Below are 23392 nucleotides of genomic sequence, written 5' to 3' on the forward strand. Positions count from 1 at the left end.
AATATTCCTGCAAGTTTTATGATACAGCTTTAAATGATTTAATACAAGGCAAGTTTACTCAGCAAAACCCAAATTTTCAGTGAAAATTAAGTTTTACACGTAGGGCTAGAGAGGTGGCTCAGTCAGAGAAAAGTGCTTGCCATGCTCGAATGGTGAGTTCAGATCCCCAACAGCCACATAAAAAGCCAGGGCAGAGCTGCCTGAGATTCCAGTGCTGGGGAGGTAGACTAGAGCATCTCTGTGGCTTCAGCCAGCCAGCTGGTCTAACCACCTGGCAAGCTCCAGATTCAGAGATACCCTGCCCCAAAAACTAGATGAAAAGCTATTAAAGAAGACAGAAGATGTCACCTCTGTCTGGCCTCATCACCCTCCACCCCCCACCCTCCCTGTCTCTCACTCTCAAGTTCGTGTACACACATACATACATGGGCGCACACACGTGCACACTCACACACACCCACACTCACACAGTATAAAGACACAGACAGTTTAGCTCTAATCTGGGCTACATGAGACCCTGTCTTTTTTTTAAGTACAAAAGTTTGGTCATGGCTTCAACTTCAATTAATGTAAGCCTTCAAGAATGTTTTAATTACACAAGGTGTCGTTGCAGGGAAGAACGGAGACCACAGAGGAGCAGAAATAAGTATTCTCCATGAGGATAAAAGAGGACAGGACAAGTGGTCACTATGAAGACAAAGGCAAAGTCTGAATTCAAATCTAGCTTTGCCAATTTAACTTAGACAAGTGCTCTTTCAACTCTATCACACTGTAAGGATACAAAGTCCAGGGGACATGACAAGTACTTAACTGAAAAACATAACTGCAAAAACAAGTCATAAGGACAACAAAAAAGGAGACAGGCATTTGTCTACCAGTTAAAACAATTTATAAAGTAAAGGCAGTGATCAAACAAAAGGCCAAGTTGGCTAAACTTCTATTTTAAAGTTATGGCAGTTCTATTACTAAGTAGGAAGATAAACATGAAAATGAAGACATTTTCTACTTTGGCAATAATCGGAGAAATAATTTCTGATGATGACAGTCATTTCAATAATCTCTTACATCTCTTACAAATTTTCTACAACAAAAATGTTGTTTACCCATCATTCCATCACTTACAAGGTTAAGAGCACAGACATGAGGGCCTGTCTCCTGGGTCTAAATCCTGACTATTCACATTTCTACTATCCTGAGTCTTTGGACTGTACTCTTCCTAACAAACCCATCTCTAGAGCCAGACACCATAAACCAAGATTTCAACAGGTCTTGTATGATATATACGCATACATTACCAATTATGTTGAGAGGTTTCTAAGATCACCTCAGATTCGGCAATTTGCTAGAGTTCAACACTGAGTTCTATTTGATGCTGCTATGATTTATTACAGAAAAAGGATGGCTAGCACAATCAGCAAAGGGCATTTAAGGAACAACTACACAGGCAATCAGAAACAAGGAGTTTTCTTCCACTGGGATTACTCTGGACACAATTATTGTTTGTAACCATGGGTTCTAAAAACACGTGAGAACTACTGCCTATCAGACATACTCACTAGACATCACCAGGTCTAGCCAAGACACTGTCTTTACATATGCAATAAAAAACTACGGGGGGAGGGGGCACTCAGCAAAAGTCATGTTTTTATGCAAACATTTTGGGAGCAATGCAAGACTCTACTTCACATAGTGACACCATCCCCAAATCCAGGTTTTGCAATCAGGCAACTTTTCTGCATACCAGCAGATTAGTAGATCCTTTAGAGCTCCATGCACCTACTCCCTACTTTGATTCCCAGATTGTAAAAAAGGATATGAAATATAGTAGTCACCTAAACCTTTTTTAATAACAACAACAAAAAGTCCCTTCCCTGGCTCTACCACTTCTTGGCTATACAGGATTGGTAAAGCTATTTAGGATCTAGACTATTTCCTCATCAGTAAATAGGATGAAAGGAGCATCTCAAAAGGCAGATTTGAGAATTAAGTAATATAACTAAAGTATATACAGTATCTCCAATTAGTACAATATATATGCAATTTTTTAAACTTTACCCAAGTTACACTGGAGCTAACTCACCTCTAAACATCTCATGAATCTGCCTGTCTATCATAGTTGACATTAACTGATAAGAGTTTCATGACTACTAACATCTTTAACTAGCTTACGGACCACACTTAAAATTTTTTTTTGCAGGAACAGCAGTATTTAGTATGGTGCTTAATCTCCATAATGGTGTGCTAGGACCATCAATAATTCGTTCTGAAAGCTTAGTCCTCGGTGTAATGATGTGAGAGATGGTGGACCCTTTAAGACATGAACCCTCTGAGCTGTGGAGGTAGCTCACCCACACAAACACAATAACCTGAATTTAATCTCTAGCACACATGTAAAAGCTAGTATAGTGGTGTGTGCTTATTTAGCACTAAGGAGGTGCAGACAGGTGAATCCCTACAGCTCACTTTGCCTATCCAAATCTGCAAGCCCCAGATCTCAGTCTCAAAAAAACAAAGCAGATGGCTCCTGAAGAATGACACCCGAGGTTGACCTCTGGCTGCCACATACTCATGCACACACAAGAGAAATGAACCCTTATAGTAGGTGATTAGTTCCTCGGAGTACTCCACTTCAAAGGCAGTTCTCACCAGCTCTTATTAGTTCCTGTAAGCCTGAGTTGTTATAATAAGAGCAAACCTAAACCCACTCTCTGGCTTCCTGTCTAGGTGATCTCGCCCTACATATCTCATACACATTTGATACAGATAAGGGGGCCCTCCCCACAGCCTCTCAAGCTATGTACTCTTTTCTTTAAAGTATCAAACCTCAAATATTTGGTGACTGCAGCAGAATATAGTAATATAGCTCAGAAAACACTTACCTGACCTACCAGCAAACTTGTATCTGTTAAATAAACTCGTTACAGTGATTACTTTTACTGCCCTGTAGTCAACTTTTCTGATAATTACCACTTAAATAAAACACCCTCTAAATTACTTTGGTCATCACTGGGAAAACTGAAAACTAAGAAAAAAATGGCTGGATTCTATTAAAGATCACTAGTAGAGGTACCAATCACAGTAAGGGGAGCAAGCCTGAGTGTGTGACTTACATAATTAGAACACCAAATGTTACAGCCTTAGGGACAACTAGGGCTCCAACTCTTTGAACCGGACTGAATTATACTGGTGTTTGTGAAGGGCTCAAATCCTCCAGGGGAGAGAGAGAATGTGTGTCTGTAAGACTGTATGTAAATGAGAGAATTCGTGTAAGTGTGTATGTGTGAGAAGTATTGTTTAAGAATTCGAGAATGTGTGAGTGTGAGTGTGTGAGAAAGTGTGTATGTAAGAATGTTAGAGTGTCTTTATGAGAGAATGTGTATGTAAATAAATATTTATGATAGTATATATGTGTGCGTTTTACAGAACTACCAGAATGTAATTCTCCATTGATGAAGTCTAACAATAAAGAATATTGCAAGCCAGGCGGCGGCGGCGCACGCCTTTAATCCCAGCACTCGGGAGGCAGAGCCAGGTGGATCTCTGTGAGTTCGAGGCCAGCCTGGGCTACCAAGTGAGTTCCAGGAAAGGTGCAAAGCTACACAAAGAAACCCTGTCTCGAAAAACCAAAAAAAAAAAAAAAAAAAAAAATTAAATTAAAAAAAGAGTATTGTAAATAAATTTTAAGAGACAAAAAATACAGTTCAAATTTTAAAATAATATGTCAGAGAGAGAACAGTGGTTTCCACTCCAGCTCTGGGATGAGGGAGGGATCTGCACATGATCATCGGAGAGAGCCTCAGGATCAGCAGAACTCTAAGGACAACAGATCCACTAAGAGGACACTTTCAGGTTGACAACTTTTTTAAGTGAATTATAATCACACACCTCTGTGTATATAAACTAATTCTGTAAGCATAAACATCAGCTCCTCAGGGTAAATTTTACTTTTCAGTAAAATTCCTCTAGAAGAGTTTTCTCCAATAAGTATAAAATAACAAATACACAAAAACATGTTCTCTAACTGTACCCCCCTCCATTAACTCTTGGGACTGGCTCTTAGAAGCAAACAAGCTCAGCTGTTTCTACTTTCTGAAGAGATTAGAAAGAGAAAAGACTCCCCAAAAGGCAAGGTGTCTGTACCGATTAGATTCTGCCAAGTCCATGCACATGAAAAGCACAAGTGCAGCACAGCCATTCCCCACATCAGAGACAACTGACAAAAATGTCTAATAGTGTCTCAGTCCTCCCGCCTATCACCAGCTGTGAGAGGGGAAAGCAGCCCCGGCAACCAGGCAACAGCAACACTGGCAGATGTGTGGTCTTGCAAGTGAAAGTCCAGAAATGACTCCTGAGTTTGACTTCCTGCAGTTTTTCCAATGATTTCTTAAGGCCCTGACAAAAAGTAGATACAGTGGCTCTGTTTCCTGCTCCACACCCTGGCTCCTCCACTGGCATTACATGAACTGCCCTTACCCTCGTCCTTTGCCTATTAGTAAACATCACCACTCAGTAAACATCACCCCGACCGTTTCTAACGTCCTGATTCTTCCTGATTTGCCACTATCAAATATGGTCATATTTAAAGACAGCTCACCAAAATAAAATGGCATACAGGAACCACTTCAACCTTTCATATACCATACCCTGCGTATACACATAGATGTGTCCTCTAAGTCCTGCTCTACCCAGTGAAAGCACGCTGTACCTTAACTCACAAGATTCCTGTGATTAGCAGGGTTACCACAAATGCCACTCCCTTTTACAGATGTACTCTCATTCAGACACCCAGTTTCCTGCCACTGACTCCATGTTCATTCTTCTATTCATTCATACAACCAAAAGGTATTTGCCAAGTTCCATTTACCTACCAAATGTCATTCACTGCGCTTAGGGCTGAAGAAACTACTCTGAGCAAGACAAACAAGATCTCTTCTCCTTCAAAGCTATAATTCAACAGAAATATGGAGTGCCCAATCATTACTTAAGAATTGTTCTAATTATAATTGTGGTAAGGAAGATTCAGAGCAACATCTCAAATGTATAAATGAAAGCATAACTCAGTCTGGGAGGATGAAGGGGAACTGTTTCCCTGGAAAGGACATTTAAGCAAAATGTAAAGATGAGTACAAACTGAGCAAGGGAAAGAAAAAAAAAGGCAGAAGGCTCAGAGGTGGGCCAGGGCCAGGACCAGGACTAGTATGTGCAAAGGCATGAAGGCAACACTCTAGGAGTCATGAAGAGCCAATGGGCAAACGTCAAGGCCCAGGGAAAGAGCTAGAAAAGAAAAGTTACTTCTAAGCTGCTAGTCTTACACTTAGCACACTTTCAGAATTATTCATTTTTGAATATGCAGTCTCCATTAAACACACTCTTTTCAGTCTTACAAATGTTTCTGCCCCCAAACCTCCAGTGCTTACCTGTCCTTAAGACATGTGAGATAAAGAAGTGTTTGATCTACACAAGCAGTTTACCCTCTGGATACTACAAAGTCTGAACAAAACTACAGGGTTCAAAAGCCTGAGCCTCTTGACTGCCCTCTAACTTTCTACTGAGCAAGAGAATAACTTTCATTCCAATTTTAATGTATTTTAAAAAAATCAAAACCAGTATTACTTATGGATGAAGTTTTAAATTCTGAAACTAAATTTAAGATGACAAAGGGAACTTCATCTCCTCACTGCCCCATACTGCCATCAATTACTAACCAGGAGAACGGCTTTTAAACTCCTACAGAGTCACAAAGACGGCCAGAAATGTGCAGCTCCACCTGGCAGTTCTTACTCGCCAGTTGTACAATGCATTGAAGAACAGAGTCAAGAGCAGGAACGAAGAGCAGGCCAGCACCTGCACCATCATGTTCTCCTGCCTTACCAATACTGTCAGTACAGGAAATACAAGCTAGTGACTAACAAAATGTCAAAATCCAAATGCCTCCGCTAATTATCAGGAGGCAACAGAACAGGGCAACCATTAACCCTAAGCTTTAGTTTAGGTACATGTTCTCAAAGAATAATGGGGAAAGGTCTTTAAAAGTAAGAAAGCAGAATTAACTAAGAAATAGTTTTATGACAGAGTAAAAGTTCAATGCAATTACTATTCAGTGAGGGGAACATCGATACAAAATACAGGTATACAGAATGGAACCTAACTGATCTATAAGATCCTCATGTCTTTCTGAGTACACTTAATCAGAACTTAACAACCTACATTTATTATAGTTAATGGCATATATAACAACAGATTCAAAAATCATACAAAAAGCCAAGAATTCTACTATAAGAATATGCCATAATTAACTCACCCATAACAAAGGCACAAAAACTTGACAAAAATATATTTAAAGTTATACAGTGTGTAGCAATGCATTCTCAGGAGGCAGACAGGAAAATCATGAGACTCAGGTCAACCAGGACTACATATAACCCATTACAAAAAAGAGGGGAAAAAAAAGCCAGAGATGTAGCAGTGGTAAAATACTTGCCTACCATGTAGAAATCACTGGTGTCTGATCCCACAGTGTACCCATCAGCACACACACACACACACACACACACACACACACACACACACACACACACACCTATAATACCGAGCCTAATTAAGATAAGAAATGGCTGTACCTATGAATATTTCCTGAACTAGCAAGATAAAACAATGAAATAATTTACGAAAATGTTTTGGCATTATTCTAGATTTAGTAGAAAAAAAAATAATCTTTCTAAATCATGACAACAGATTTCATGACCTTCAAGTTGCACCCTTGAGCTCTTGATACAATCTATGCCACTTTCTCCACTTCTCAAGAAAAAAAGAGATGTGTGTGTGCATGTGTGTAATGAAACAAGACCAAAATATAAAGCTGTTCATTCAACATATATGGATTGACTTCAGCAATTACACAACAATGATCAAAACAAATGTTGCCTACTCTTCAGAAGTAAAACTTCTTAACCTAATTAAAGAATATGACTGTTTTCCTTCCACCTCGCAAAAACAGTAAATGAAAAACATTTAGTGAAAATCTGATTTTCTGCAATACTGTTTTGAAGAAAGAACTTAGAAATTTTAAAATTACTCCTATACACAAAAGGAAATTACTGACTTAGTTAATTTTTTAAAAATGAGTATGGGTCTTCATGCGTCTGTGCACCATCTGCATGCCTGCTGGCTACAGGGACCAGAAGAGGGCACAGGATCCCCTGTGACTGGAGTTACAGAGTGAGCTGCCATGTGGGCAATGGGAATCCAACCCAGGTCCTCTGGAAGAGCAGCCAGTGTTCCTAACCAACAGCCCTCTCCTGCCCTGAATCACTTACTTTAAGAACAGCTTTCACGTTTACCAGCATCTTAACTATGCTCTGACTCAAGATGATAAAATGTACACTAACTCTAGCCCCTTTCTTTTCTTTTTAGTTTCTGAAAACCCATTTTTGAGTGTTTTAGGAGTAAAAAGACAAGTAAGTAACTGAGCTTCAATTCAGAACAGTGTTTCCAAATAACCATATTCAGAACCAAGTATCATCAAGCAAGCAATGTTACCACAAAAATCAGGCATGCCTTTTCTTTTAAATGTCTTGCCTAACGATTACATAGGGTAACTATACAGCTGACTCAGTCAAGTTACTATAATATTGAAAAGTGCTTCATAAAATTTCTAATTAAAGTAGGTATAAGTGATTCTCTTCCAGTAAGCCAGTAGCTTTTATGACAGAGAGATAATGTTGACGCTATGAGACTCAATTTACTCAACCACCACCCAGCCTACAATGGACTCTTTTGCACAGTGTTGAGAGAAAACTGTAAAACCTCAAGAAAAGTATGTTAAATAATGCAGAAATCTTAAGCAGCATTCCCAAAGACAATCTCTGCTTCGAGCAACTACCTATTTCACAGAGAATAATCAAATAAATGTACTTATAATAGTTTCCTAACTACATATGAGGCTTAGCTTTTTTAATCTGCAACATGCCTCTCCATGATATCACTTACAAGACATTAAAAATAAATCACATCTCCAAACAAAACATATCCGCTAAAAATAGTGTATCTATTTCAAAGGCTCGAGCAGAAGCCCTCCAACTGAACTAAAATTAGTGTTAGTGGTGGTTTTTGTTTTGTTGTTTTTTCCTCATCTCTGTATCGTTAAAATGCACCTTCCCCGTTTACAAAGCAGACAGACCAGCGTCCACATAGTCTCCAATGGGTCGTCTGGGAGGATCTAACGACTAAACTCTCTTCATGAACACAGCCCACTTTCCACGCGACACAAGCAATCCAACTCCTCTTCACTGTAACATCCAGAGTAAACAGATGTGTGTCTATGCTACACATAACATATACAAGATAATGGAGAGCCTTTCCCGATTAGGTTGGACAGTGAAATTTCCAGACACCGTCCTTTTTTTTCTCCACACCCCCCCCCCAAAAAAAAAGAAGCAAACGCCCTGTGCAAAAGCTGTCAGGTGGGCAGGCAGGTAGGAGGGGGAATGGGAGGCCGTAGTCACGCGGGAGGGTCGCAAAGGGGACAGGGACCTCAGGGCGGCTCCACCCCACGGAGCAGCTGAGGCTGAGGCAGGAGGGCTCCCCCAGCCCTCAGCAGCAGCAGCAGCAGCACCACCCAGCCGGCGCCCCGAGGCGGTGGCAAGCATCGCGGCGACGCCGCCGGCTCGGGAAGCCGGAGGCTGGCTGAGGCCGCGCCGGCGCGACCTCCGTCCGAGCCGGAGGCTCGAAAAAGCGGCCGCTCGCCCTCCGGTCAGGGCCGGCGCGGAGGAGGAGGAGGAGGAGGCGCCGCCGCCGCGGAGGGTGGGAAGGTCACGGCCGCGGGAGGCCCCCGGGGGCCGAGCGGCCACCAAGCCGCGCGCTACCTTTGGCCTCGCAGTCGGCGCAGTACTTGTTGTCCTCCTCCCGCAGCAGTTTGGACAGGATGAGCTGGTGCTGCTCGTTCAGCTTCTGAGCCTTCTCCCGGCAGGAGCGGGTCGCCATGGCGGCGGCGGCGGCGGCGGAGCGGCCGGGCCGGGCCGGGACGCGGGCGGAGACGGCGCTGGCGGAGCCCGGGCGGGCGAAGGCACCTGGCGCCGCTGGGGCCGCGGGACGGACTCGGCCCAGGAAGCGGTGGTGGCGGCGGCGGCGGCGGCGGCTGGAACCGGAGGAGGGGCGGCGGCGGCCGTGGCAGCGCCGACGTGTCCCGCCTCCTCGCCCGGCCCGCCGCACGCTCCGCCCCAGCCGGCAAGGGGCGGGGCGGGAAGAGCCGCGACTTCCGGGAGGACGGAGCGGCGGGCGCGGCGCATGCGCCGAGCTGCCTGCGTGCGGCGGGGGTTGGGGGCGGGGAGGGGGGAGGAGCGGCGTCTGTCCCAAGGTGATTTCCAGAAGCCGTCTGGCGCTAGCCGGGGCGAGGTTCCTCCTCACTCTTGAGGCGTGATTGTCGCTGGAAAACCTGGAAATGGAAGCCTTTCTGCCAGGAGGCGACTTAATCATTTGTTTCCCGGCCTTTGCTTTTGCCTACACAACACCGGAAATGCTCAAATTAGAGTACTGTTGGGTATATGCACAGATGGATCCCATGTTTGTGCATCGGCAGGTTTGGAAACGGTGTTCTTCTAGAACCCAGAGATACGCTTGGAATGAAATGGGGCGTCTTACCTTTCAGGGAAAAGTAGTGACCTAGTAGTGACATGCTGGGGCTGGGTGATTACTCTGGCATTAACTATTCGCTCATTTAACCCCGAACACATTCAGTGGTATTGATAGTGTCATATATAGATAGATGAGACAAAAGAGTCAAGTCACGTGGATATGCTACCAGTGGGAGAGTTAAAACCAGGCAATAAACCCATCTAGGAAGAGGAAAAGCGATCAAGAGGCGAAATATTAAAGGGCTGTCACTTCAGCAAGAAACTGTGTGCTGTTAGGATTCCTTCCCTGGCCGAAACTTATGTGAAGTCTATTTCTTCTCCTAAGGTCCCAAAGACAAACTCGGGTACAAATTCCACCAAAGTTCACCCAGGGGAACCAATGTGCTTGTTAGTCTTATACATAGCTCATTGACCTCATGAGTAGCCACACGGGAAGATCTTCACCTAGCAGGGATGATGGATTCTCCATGGCAGCCTAGCATGGAACTCCCTCCTTTCATTTCCCCATACCTATATCCTCTAGGCCCTCCCCAAGACCAGCTGTAAGTAGGGCAGAATCGCATATAAATGATTAAGGGGTGGTTGGATATTCTGATAAGGGTTCCATAGCCCTCCCTTTCCCCTCCCACTATGATAAAGAATCAACAGGAGCTGAGCTGGTCAGTAGTGATGCACGCCTTTAATCCCAGCACTCAGGAGACAGAGGTAGGGGCAGGTGGATAGCCTGGTCTACAGAGCGAGATCCAGGACAAGCACCAAAGCTACACAGAGAAATCCTGTCTCGAAAAACCAAAAAAAAAAAAAAAAAGTCAACAGGCCCAGCTGTGATGATCCTTTGCAAGCAGGACAAGCAGAACTCCTGAAGACTGTGGCAGTTTGGTTCAAAGGCTCTTCCTACACAGCACAATGTAAACAACATTCTTCAGTACAAGAAAATACCGCAGCCGGGTGGTGAAATGCCAGCATTCAGGAGGCAGAGGCAAGTTCCAGGCCAGCCTGGACTACAGAGTTCCAGGCCAGGCACCAAAGCTACACAGAGACAGAGAAACCCTGTCACAAAAATAAAAGAAAGAAAGAAAGGAAGGAAGGAAGGAAGGAAGGAAGGAAGGAAGGAAGGAAGGAAGGAAGGAAGGAAGGAAGGAAGGAAGGAAGGAGAAAAGACCGCTGAAAGAGAAGATATTCTGATTACAACCCATCGGGTTCACTGGGTTTGAACTCAGTGAAACAGTTGTAATGATTTGGCTTGCTGTGGATTAATATTAGAAATACTATATTGGGTTTATGTAAGCAGAATAAAACATAGCCTTGGCCTGGGGTAGGAGAGATGCTAAAACTGGCAATAAGCAGGATTCTCGGTGTTACACTCTCCCTAACCCTCTGGAGCTTAAGATTCCAGAGGGACAGGAGTCAATTGTGGCAGCAAGCAGAAGACTTGACATGTGGAGCAGAAGCCGAGGGCTCACATCTTGGGAGTGCAACCGGGAAGCAGAAGAGCACACTGGGAACTTACAGACGCTTTTAAAACTCAAAACCTAGCCCAAGGGACATACTTCCTTGAGCAAGGCCACGCCTCCTAAATTTACCCAAACAGTGTCACTAACTGGGGACCAATGATTTAAACATCTGAGCCTGTGGGAGACATTCTCACTCAAGCCACCACAATCTGGCGACAAGATGAGCCAGGCAACACAGGGGATGTAGTTCAACAGTCTGGGACTCCACGTGACTCAGGCTATATGTATATCCCTCTTCTTAAAAAAAAAAAAAAAAAAAAAAAAAAAAAAGAATTTCATATAGACAACGTATTTTTATCATATTTGCCCCCTACTCCTCTTCTGACTCCTCTCAGATCAACCTCTAACTCACTGCCCTCTGGTTTTTTGGGTGTGGTGTGTGTGTGTGTGTGTGTGTGTGTGTGTGTGTGTGTGTGTTTTGTTTTTGTAAAACTCACCAAAATCTTTTTTTTTTCATACTTCCCGTATACTCATGGCTGTGGAGCTATCCACTAGAGCATGGTGGACCTACCAGGGACCGCATCCTTAATGAAAACTAATTCTCCATCCTTCAGCAGCTATCAACTGTCAGTAGCTAATCAGGTAGGGGCGGGGTCCACAAGCCCCTCCCACCCACCATGCTGGACTATTGGCTGGCTTTTTGCAGGCAACCACAGCTGCTCTGAGTTTGTGGGTGTATTGGTCCCTACTGGTGAAATTATTAAGGCCATTCCACGTAGTTAAAAGGGAGGTTTATTTAGTGGCGTAACTTACAAATGAAGGGATAGGTAGGTTGCAGGGTCTGGGAAAGACTTAGCGCAGTCCAGCGGTGTTCTCTGGAGAACTCTCCTCAGTCTACCTGCAGCGTCCAGGGTCCAGGAACCAAGAGAGGTAGCACATCCGGATCTGGCATCTTCAGTGTCCTCTCTTGGCCCCGCCTTGTAGGCGTGACAGTTACCGGAGCCTCAATGGGGGTTGGAACTTCCAGATCAAAGCTGGAATGGCTACCCACTACAGGTCCCGTCATGCCCAGTGTTTTGCTCTGGTCCTCTCCTATTTCTGCCTCTTACAGTCCTTTCACAACCTTTCATAATGGTTCTTGAGCCTTTCAGAGAGAGAGTGTGATGTGAATGTCCTATTTATGTATGTCCCTCTTCTAAAAGGCAGCCTAGGAGTCTTACCTCAACATAATATGCACTCATCCCTCTCTGAACAGTGAACCCAATAACCTATGAGCAACCTAGGGACCCTGCCCACCTGCATCAAGCTGAGAGCACACCCCACACTGATCAAAGGAGAAGTTGCTCCTTCCCAGACAACCATCAGATTTGGACAGTTTCTGTTCAAGTAATTTCCCATTTATGTCTGGGTATGGGCAGGGGGCCATCCAGGCTGAACAAATTTTGTGTGCATGTGTAATAAGGCAAAATGTGTCCCCAAGTGAACTTTTAGGAAGACCCTCTTATTTATCATCTTATGCCTGTGCATAATTGGGCATACATATTATTAAAATTAGATGCATTATGGGAAGGGACACATGCAGTTAGTAAATGGCTACATAAGCTACATTCCTAGTAACCAAACTCGTCTTCTTCTCAAACCCCATAAAAGAAAGTCCCAAATACTAATTAGAGTATCCTCACTCACTCACACAGCCTGCTGCTCTCTTGTTCTGTATTTGGTCTTTTCTGTTGTTTGGCTTTTAAATTTCATTGCTACTTTTACAACTTTTCTGTAGGCTTTTACTTCATTCTTGAATAAGAGGCCAAGAACCTGGAAAGATCCTTCCCACATCTTAACGACCTGTAACAAAGATGCTCAGCATTTAAGCAAATCAAAGCTTAAGCTGCACAGTTCTGAAAAAAATAACAAGGAGGGCCTCAGAGTGTTCCAATAAACAGAATGAAAAGTGACTCCGGTTCCTAGGGAGGGAATCATTGAAGAAGAGATGCATACACAAAGACTCCAGTAGCTTGGGAAACACAGAGGAGCACAGGGGCACCATGAAAGGTGGAGCTGGAGACAAGGTTGGATAAGTCAAGTTCAGTAAGATTATGGAAGACTTGGGAAGCCAGGCAAAACAATTCTATGTCAACACAGTTGGCAATTGAATCTACAGTTTAGAGAGCAGCACCATAGGATGGACTAAAGGGGCCGATGGATATAAAATTCATACTGCATACACGGTGTTAAATGTTTCTGTAGCTACATCTAAAAATAGAAGGAAAAAATTAACCCTGATATTCAGGTATTCATTTTAACAGCACATTGCAACATCAATGTATCCAAAATATCATTTCAACATGTAAGAACTACAGAAAATTATAGAGATGTTTTAATCCTTGTTTTCACATTGTCATCAATAATACAACATGTATTATGTATTTTTATACTGGCAGCTCATTCCTATAGCCAAACTTCAAATGCTCAACAGTCACAGATGAATCATGGCTACCTTATTGAAAAGTATTGCTCTGGATAATCAATCTAGAAACCATGGAGTTAGAATGGATTGTATTTTAAGGTTGTAGTAGGAAGACAGGAAGAGAGTGAAACAAAGCATTTGGGGAGGAAAACAACATTGTGCTCATTTACCAATATTTCTTGGTTTCTCCCAAGAGTAACCAAATGCTTACTGTCTACTGTTCAATACAAACATATGAATAAAATATAAGTATACTGTAAAAGCTGTAGCAGCTATAAAACATGGAACAAAAGGAATTGAATGCCTCATAGCCTGGGAAAAATACAGCAAGGCTTCATGGAGGAGATGGTGCTTAAACTTGGTTTGAGTAAATGTGGGAATTCAAGAAAATGAAGATGGAGAAAAGAGAATGAAATGGCTTTTTAAAAATATATAGAGATCAAAAATACAATAAAATTGAATGCTTTAGATTTTTTAGATCTTTCCCCTCCACTCCTCATATGCAGCTACTCAGAATAAACACTTTAGCTTATGCATTTATTGGCTGTAAACCATTTATAACTAACACAGGACACAGACCACAGCATCCGACTCATTGCAAAGTTCGAGAACACGTAAGCATGAGACACTCTGTTCATGTGTGTGCTAAACTTCCCATCTTATTGTTTTAATATGAGAGCAGACCACACAAAACTGTAGTGAGACTATCTAAAGTCACACCATGCAGGAGGCAGTGCTAGGAGGTTTGTGATATTGAGACCAGCATGTGCTCCATGGTGAAGCCCTAAGAACAACAACTACCACAGCCCCGAACAATGTGTGGGAGCATGTGCATGTCAGTACAGATGTCCAAAGAGGCCAGTGGCATCAGGTCTGCTGGAGTAGGCCTGGGGAAATGAACCCAAGTCCTCAGGAAAGCAGTGCACACTTTTAACTTCTGAGCTATCTCCAGCCCCACATTTAAATATTTTAGAGATAAGTTCCAAGTTACTTAAACTTGTGGTCTGCCCGCTCCAGCCTTGCAAATGACTGGAATTAAAGGCACAATTTAAGGAAATATTTTGTAGATATCACTGGAATGTTGCTGTAGATATCTGTATGCTGTGAATGTGTTGCTCTGATTGGTTAATAAACAAGTGCTGATTGGCCAGTAGCCAGACAGGAAGTATAGGCAGGACAAAGAAAGGAGAATGCTGGGAAGTGGAAGGCTGAGTGAGGAGACGCTGCCAGCTGCCGCCGCCATGAGAAGCAAGATGTGAAGGCAGAACTAGGAAAAGGTACCAAGCCATGTGGCTAAACATAAATAAGAATTATGGGTTAATTTAAGTGTAAGAGCTAGTCAGTAATAAGCTTGAACAAATGGCCATACAGTTCGTAAATTTAAAAAAAAATGTACTCATGAAAGTACAAGATTACATGAAAGACATATGATCGTAGCAGGCTACAGGAATCTGGAATGTATATGGAGAATGTGAAAGTAGAGCAGGATCCATGGCACAAAAGGTAGATTAAAGCCAAGGTGTATAAGCTTTGAAACAAGATATAGGGTTTGAATGCCAGGGGCAAAAGGACAATAGGTGTTTTTATGGAGGGGAGGGGGGATGACTTCAAAGGCTTTGTTCTTGGTGATACAGTGGCAACATGGAGAGCCTGGATGGGGGAACCTGTTATCAGAGGAACAGATGATAGAATTGCTATGATAACAGTCCCAAGAAGATATGATGAAGGTCTATTTTAAGGAAATAGCTTTGGATTTGAGAGAGACAGAATCAAGTGACATTTTAAAATTAGAAGCAGCAAGATTTGGCAGCTGACTGTATGTGGGGTGTGAGAGAAAGGAGGTGAGAATAACACCAGGACTCCTAAGTTGGGAGGCAGGTAAAGTTGAGATGCCATTAACCCAGATCAAGATGAGAAGGGGCAGGCCCTCTGGTCTGGCAACAATGGAGCTGAGCTGGTGGCAGTAACCCTTCTGGCACGCTGCCCATTCACAGTCCCGTCGCCATCATACAGCAATATACCCCCTTCACCAAGGACTTCCTACTCAGCAGCATCGCCACCATGATCTCCAGGCCTGACACCAGTAAGCAGAGTGATAAGGGGCAGCACTGTCCGCCTCCTCAAGGTTTAGTGCTCTGTTTTCTGGAGGGGCTACCTGGACAAAATGATGCCACTTCTCTACACAGCCTTCAAGTTTGCCTTTGAGGATAAGTACATATGTTGTTGTTGTTTGGGTTTTTTTGTTTGTTTGTTTTGGTTTTTTTTTTTGGTTGTTGTTGTTACTTGGTTGGTTGGTTGGGTTTTTTTGTTTGTTTGTTTGTTTTGGGTTTTTTTTTTTATTTAAAAGTTTCATCACCAGGCTGTTAAGAGGTGAGAGGACTTAGCAGGAAAAAGCATTTGCCATCAAACCTGACAACTTGAGTTTGGTCCCCAAAACCCACATGATGGCAGGAGAGAACCAACTCCCACACATTGTCCTCTGACCTCCACATCCGTGTTATAACACCATCCATGTAGTGGAATGTGCTCCTACACACACACACACACACACACACACACACACACACACGCAATAGTTTTTAAATCACACAAGAAGGCCTCCTCTCCTTCCCTCTGCCACCACGCCTCTTATTCCTGACTCCATCTCTCACCATGCTGTCCCAACAAAACTTTCAAAATCCAATGATTCCCAGACAAGAAATAAAAACAAAATCACAGCTGAGCAGCAGGCAGTGGCGCACACCTTTAATCCCAGCACTCGGGAGGCAGAGCCAGGTGCATCTCTGTGAGTTCAAGGCCAGCCTGGTCTAGAGTGAGATCTAGGACAGGCACCAAAACTACACAGAGAAACCCTGTCTCGAAAAACCAAAAAATAAAATCACCCCATTTCCCATGCAGATTGAAATCTTCACAAAATCAGTTACAGCTCCATGACACTGAAGGAGAATCACGCTCAGTCTGGAGGGATTCACACATAATGGAACTGACTGTGTATGCTCATCCATGAGTCATGGTCATCCATCAGTCTCACCAGATGGAGCTGAAAATCTTTACCCTGGAGAATAGGTCATGTTTAAATTGGGAATCTGACTTGTTTTTTCACCTGCTCTAAATTGAGTGAATTGGCTGTTCGGGTAATAGATACATAAAAATTTTTGAAAAAGAAAAAAAATTACACCAGAGAAGGCTATTTGTGGTTCCTAAAAATTGTATAGAACACTTTTATGATCTATGATCAAGTACCAGCACACTCTTCTTCATAGAAAGAGTGAAATATTTATATGCATATGTGTTACATATGCATACATATAAGTAATTACGTGTCTTTATTTGTGTGTTATGTGTGTTTGTGTGAGTGTGCTTACCATGGTGTATGTGTGGAGGTCAAAGGATGCCCTTTGAGAGTTGGCTCTCCCCTTCTACCATATGGGTTCCAAGAATCAACTTCAGATCATCAGGCTTGGTGGCATGTCTTTTACCCACTCACTGGTCCAAGAGTAAAGCTTCTGTTGAAGATGACTCACACACCTCGTCCCCACCTTTCTTCAGAAATGAACTCTTTCCCAATGCTCATTATGAAGCAAGTGCCTATTTGTACAAGGATTCACAACATTCCACTGCTCACCATAGGAAAAGGAATTTCCCAAATTCCTACGTCCTCATCCTTTTAGCACAACAACAGAGACACTAGTGGTCATCCTTGCTACAGGTAGCCAGCAGAGCACAGCCAATCCTTTAGTGACTGCAATGCAGCTGAGGAGACCAGAAAAGCAATCCTCATATGAATCTAAAGGCAAAGGCCTGATCTAACCATGGACAGGGTGGCTTGTCCTCATGTCTGACTGTGGAAGCCCTTGACATCTAGATTTTGTTCTCCTAAGCACTTGGTTAAAGCACGATTAAATAACTGTGGGCATCCTTTCTGAAATCACCCCTTCCCATCCTGTGCATTCCTCCTGCCCACTGTCTTTTGACCGGAGGGTTGACCACCTCACATTCATTTGGCCAGGCAGTCAACAATAGATTTTTGAGTTCCTTCTATGTTCCAAGTACTGTGCTATGTAGAGGGGGATAAGAATTGGTGGATAAGAGGGGGGTGGTAGTGCACAGCTGCAGTTATATCATTCAAGGAGTGGTGGCTGAAGAATGAGGAGTTTGAACATAGCCCAACCTGGGCTACATAGAGGGAGACCTTGTTTCTCTCTCTCTCTCTCTCTCTCTCTCTCTCTCTCTCTCTCGCTCTCTCTCTCTCTCTCTCTCTCTCTCTCTCTCTCTCTCTCTCACACACACACACACACACACACACACACACACACACACACACCAAACAAGCAAACAAACAACACACAAGAACTGGAAACGAAACAGTTACAACCTCATCACTTCTATAACAGCTGCCAGACTATTTTGCGCGAAGACCGGCTTACCCAGAGCTTTCAGTGCAGGGCTAATACACACACGTGCCCTCAACAAATATCTGCTGAAAGACTGAAAGAGTAAATGAGACTGAATGTCGGTACTTGCATATGAAATTATTCAGCTTCCGGAAGTGAAATGAAGAGACATAACTCATGTAGATGTTGCAGGAAGTTTTCCGGAACAAACGCTTGTGTCACCAAAGAGAGTGGAAGGGAGGAGACGTCACTGGTGGACCAAAGCCAGGACAGCTCCTGAAAGTCCAGTTTACATTATCGGTTTATACTCTAAAGATCACAAGGTGGGATAGGCAAGCAAGGATTTGACAGAAGCATACTTGGCAGTCAGCAGATTGTTAAGGGCAATGACCTATTGTTTCCGCTATTCCTCCAGGTCTTTCTGTTCCAGGTAAGAAGTGAAGTCATGCTTGGCAAGTAGGCAGTACAATTGTACTTTTAAGTAAATCACTATATAAATCAGTATTTAATAATTGGTCTTTCCTACCTTATTCCACTTCATATTTATATTTGAGATACATATAAATATACATGCTTATATTTGAGACAGGCTCTTACTATGTAGCCTTAGCTGGCCTAAAATTCCCTATATGGACCAGGCTGGCCTCAAACACACAGAGATCCTTCTGCCTGAGGCCTCTTGAAGATTGAAGGCATGCACCATCATGCCCAGCTGAAACATAACTTTTTAAAACATGTAATCTAACATATATAATTTTGTTTTATAAATCCTGCTTGTAACACTTCTTTTAAATTCTTTGTATTCATTTATTTATTTATTTGTTTATTTATGTGTGTGTGTAGACACACTTGTGCATTGTGGTGTAGGTGTGGAAGTCAGAGGACAGCTCATGAGAATTTATCCTCTCCTTCCACCCTATGGCTTCTGGGGATTGAACTTAGGTCATCAGGCTTGGCAGGATTCACCTTTCCCAGCTGCGCCATCTTGCCAGTCCTATTTATATCACTTCTAATTCACTTCCAGTCTTGATCAAACACCATATGTTAGTTGGTACATCTATCTTTTCCCCCACTTCATAATACATTTCTCAGAATCCGCACTTCAGTTTAGAAAGGTAAATTCTAAGCAATCGTAAAGGTACTGTCAACATCAAAATTGAAAATGGCACTGCCAACAAAACCTAAAGAGGCCTGATGGGGTGCACTCTGCTCTCCCAGATCTGACCTGAGCAGGGATCTAATTTCTACAGGCTCACTGGGGGAAAGACTCAAAGGTAAGTGAACAAATTATTTAATTTTATAACAGGAGACACAAACCCAAGCTAAAAGATACATGGACAATAGACTTATTGGGGGGCTCTGCCTTGAATCTGGCCCTGGTTATCATAGTAGCAATACCTCTATTCTATTTTGAACAATGACTCTTCTTCCCTATTGAGTGGATTTTCAAGAAATGACTGCCATCTGCGGCCCTTATCCTACACACGTGACCGCCCAGATACTTTTCTTTTGAGAGCCAAGCTTCAGAGGAGGACCATCAGCAAGCAGAAGCAATGGGTTTGAGGTGAAGGGTGTCACTCATCCGCATGGAAACCTAGTCCTCCCATCCTGCTCTCTCAGCCCCATAGCCACTCCAGCTTTGGCCCTTTCTAAAGACGGGCTAGTAAGCTTTCCCTCAGATTCTCTGATGGCTACCTATCTGTCTTCCGATGCTTTCCTCTTCGTTTGTCAGAAAGAAAAAAAAAATCAAAAGGAGACGGATTTAGGGAGTGCACTGCCATTGCTGATAATGAGCACCAATCTGAGTATGTGTGACCTTACGCATTAATACATGGAAAGCTGAACTCTAGTTTGATTATGTTAAATGGGGAGGCTGTGGGAGATTAGATCATTAGGGCAAAATAATCATGCATGGGATTAGTGCCTAACACTAGGGGTTCAAGCTCCTACCAATGAGAAGGCAGGGAGAGGAGGGCATCTCTGAGCCACATACTGTCTAGATGGTCTATTCTTGGACTTCCCATCCTCTACACAGTGAGCAGCAAAAATCATTTTGTTTATAGGCAATTTAGCCTAAGGCTTTTTGTGATAGTGGCCTGAAGAGATTAAGCTCATGAAAGAACATGGCCTCTTTTTCCTAGTCTTTAAAAGAATTCATTCCTTGAAAGGAGGCCTTTGGCATTTAGCAACCTCATTGTGACGAGTCATTTTATACACATGTGAAATTTTCTCCTCGGATCATACTTTGCCTTCTTACCAAAATTATCATCTCCATAACTTTAAACTAAAAGTAACAACATATTATTGGGAGGGAAGAAGGAAATTGGTATAGCTTTCTTAAAATTAAAATTGTTTGTTTAAAATCCATCCCTTGTCACCTTAGAATAGACAAAGATTTCTTAGGGCAGAAGATGTACTGGCCATAGGAAAAAAAATTGAAATAAAACATCTCTAAATTTTAAATCTCCTGCTTTTCAAAACAACGTAAAATGCAACGCAACTGTGGTGACTCAGACCTTTAACCCCAGTACTTGGAGGCAGACACAGGAATATCAGACTTTAAGGCCATTGTCTGCTGCACAGTGAGTTTGAGGTCAGCCTAGCATACATGAAGCCCTTATAAAGGGGGAAAAAAGGCAGACTAGATATAGAGGATGTGGTGGTTTGAATGAGAATGCCCGCCCCCCCAGGCTCATATGTTTGAATACTTGGCTCCCAGCTGGTGGACTGTTTGGGAAGGATTAGGAGGATGGCCCTGTAGGAGGAGGTCTGTCACAGGGACAGACCTTGGAGTTTTAAAAGCCTCCTGGCATTCTCAGTGCCCTCTCAGCTTCCTGCTTCGGATCCAGCTGTGAGTTCTCAGCTGTTCCTGTCACCATGCCTTTGCTCTGCCATCATGGACTCCACCTCTCTGAAGCCATAAACCTAATTAAACCCTTTCTTCAATAAGTTGCCTTGGTCATGGTGTTTTGTCACAGTGATAGCAAAGTAACCAAGACATATTTGAAAAACATGAAGAAGACAAAAGATTGGCTGAGAAAATGTATAAGAAATTCAAAAGACAATAAGAAAAAGGCAAATGACTGGTAAAATACTAAAAGATTCAGAGGCAATACAAAAAGAGATATGTGTAGCATGAATTGTTAGAAGGTCTTATTAATAAAAAACAAACCTGGAGCCAGGCACTGGGGTCAACACTGGAAGATCAGAGAAGCAGAACAAGCCACAGCTACCTCACCTTGCTAGTTCCTCAGCTGATCCTGTTTCCTCAGACTGGAAGCCTCTGTGTCCTTATCCGAACTGATCTCAGCTGAATTGCTTCTCAAAAGCCTGAAAGCTTAACCAGCTCCAGTTCCTCATCCTCGTCCCCGTCCTCATGCCTTAAATACCTTTCTGCTTCTTGCCATCACTTCTTGGGATTAAAGGCTCTTATTACCATGCCTGGCTGTTTCCATTGTGGACTTGAACTCACAGAGATCCATACGGATCTCTGCCTCTGGAATGCTAGGATTAAAGGCGTGTGTGTCACCATTTTCTGGCCTCTATATCTAGTGGCTGTTCTGTTCTCTGACCCCAGATAAGTTTTTTAGGGTGCACAATATTTTGGGGAACACAATATCACCACAGATATGTGAGTGACCAATAAGGCCATCATTAGTCATTAGGGACATAGAAATAAAAGTCACAGTGTGGTGCCACTTTATACTTGCTAGAACGACTAAATATTTTACAAGATTGGCAATATTAATATCAAGTAGGTAAACAACTAAAACTCTCATTGCCAACAGGAATATAGAATTGTGTAACTATGTTGGGAAACAAGTTACAGATATACCTACTTATATATTCCAACTATTTTACTCCAAGAGAAATAAAAATAATGTGCACAAAAAGATTTATATAAGGCCATTCATAACAGCTTTATTATACTAGCTGTGTTAGGGTTCTCTAGAGGAATAGAACTCATCGAATAGATAGATGATGATGATGATGATGAAGATAGATAGATAGATAGATAGATAGATAGATAGATAGATAGATAGATAGAACTTACTAGAACGGCTTACAGGCTGTGGTCCAGCTAGTCCAACAATGGCTGTCTACCAATGAAAGGTCCAAGAATCCAGTAGCTGTTCAGTCCACGAGGCTGGATGTTTCAGTTGGTCTTTGGTATGTGCTAGAATCTGAAAGAAGTAGGCTCTAATGCTAGTGAAGGAATGGATTTGTTAGCAAGAATGAGAGCAAGCAGGCCAAGAGCACATTTCCTTCTTCCACATCCTTTAATATAGGCTGCCAGCAGAAGGTGAGGCTCAGATTTAAGATGTATATTTCTACCTCAAAGATCCAAAGTAGAAGTGGGTTTTCCTACTTCAAATGATTTAATTAAGAAAAAAAAAATTCCTCCACAAGTATGCCCAGCCATTTGGTTTTAGTTTATTCCTGATATAGTCAAGTTGACAATGAAAATAATCATCATGCTAGCCAAAGCCTAGAAATAATCTAAGCATTCATACACAAGAGAACTAGTGAAGAATTAGTGATGTTACACTGTGGAACACTACTTAGCAATTAAAAAAAGCAAAACAACACACATGGGTCTCAAAATTATTACATGCAGTTAAAAATCTATGCAAAAGAATATATATTATATAATTCCAGTTACCAAAACTAATACATGACTATAGAAATCAACCCTATAATTGGCTGTGATGACCAGGATGGAGAGTGACTAGACACTCTGTGCTTGTGAAGCTTTCTGAAGTTATGGAAATGCTGTGTGTGTGTGTGTGTGTGTGTGTGTGTGTGTGTGTGTGTGTGTGTGTGTGTTTTGCTAAGGATCAAACCCAAGGCTCTGGGCAAGAAAAGTACTCTACCACTGACCTACATACTTAGCCATTGACTATGGAGGAACATTTTACCTGTGTAGCTCAAGCTGACCTTGAACTTGCTATGTAGCCCAACGTGACCTCAGTCAGATACATGGTCCTCCTGGCTGGAAGTGCAAGCATGTGCCACCAGGCCTCATCTCATTAGGAATCTTCCTTGTGTCTTATTTGGAGTGATGATTTACCTGGATTTATATTATTATATAACTCCTTTACCTGTATCCACAGGATAAGTACATTTTGTTGTGATAAATTATACTTCCATAGAAAGAATATTGAAAAAGGTAGTGAGGAAGGTTACTTTACATGGAAGCACCAGGAAACAGATCATAACTTACCTTCATTCTTATACATTATTCTCTTGTTCTGTTTTATTTTGCTTTTAGATGGGTTCTCATTAAGTAGCTGTGGCTGGCCTGAAATTATGTAGACCAGGCTATCCTCCTATCCTCAAACTCAAGTGATCTCTTTGCCTCTAAAAGCATCTCAGTGTTCTCTCTCTCTCTCTCTCTCTCTCTCTCTCTCTCTCTCCCTCTCTCTCTCTCTCTCTCTCTCTCTCTCG

The 23392-nt window shown here is 42.7% G+C and overlaps 1 protein-coding gene across 3 annotated transcripts in view; it reads right to left on the minus strand.

Annotated features, from left to right (window-relative positions):
- The window catches only part of Smap1 (small ArfGAP 1), a 102682-nt gene extending 93496 nt beyond the window's left edge, over window positions 1–9186 (minus strand). Inside the window, exon 1 of one of the 3 annotated variants that reach the window (XM_076557949.1) lies at window positions 8865–9186. In XM_076557949.1, coding sequence (XP_076414064.1) covers window positions 8865–8982 — 118 coding nt within the window. In that variant the 5' untranslated portion in view covers window positions 8983–9186. The remainder of the gene's footprint in view (window positions 1–8864) is intronic. The other 2 variants (XM_076557948.1, XM_076557947.1) reach the window with 2 other exon arrangements.
- Window positions 9187–23392: the final 14206 nt, after the last annotated feature.

Source organism: Peromyscus maniculatus, chromosome 21 (assembly GCF_049852395.1).
Source record: "Peromyscus maniculatus bairdii isolate BWxNUB_F1_BW_parent chromosome 21, HU_Pman_BW_mat_3.1, whole genome shotgun sequence".
Taxonomy (NCBI): domain Eukaryota; kingdom Metazoa; phylum Chordata; class Mammalia; order Rodentia; family Cricetidae; genus Peromyscus; species Peromyscus maniculatus.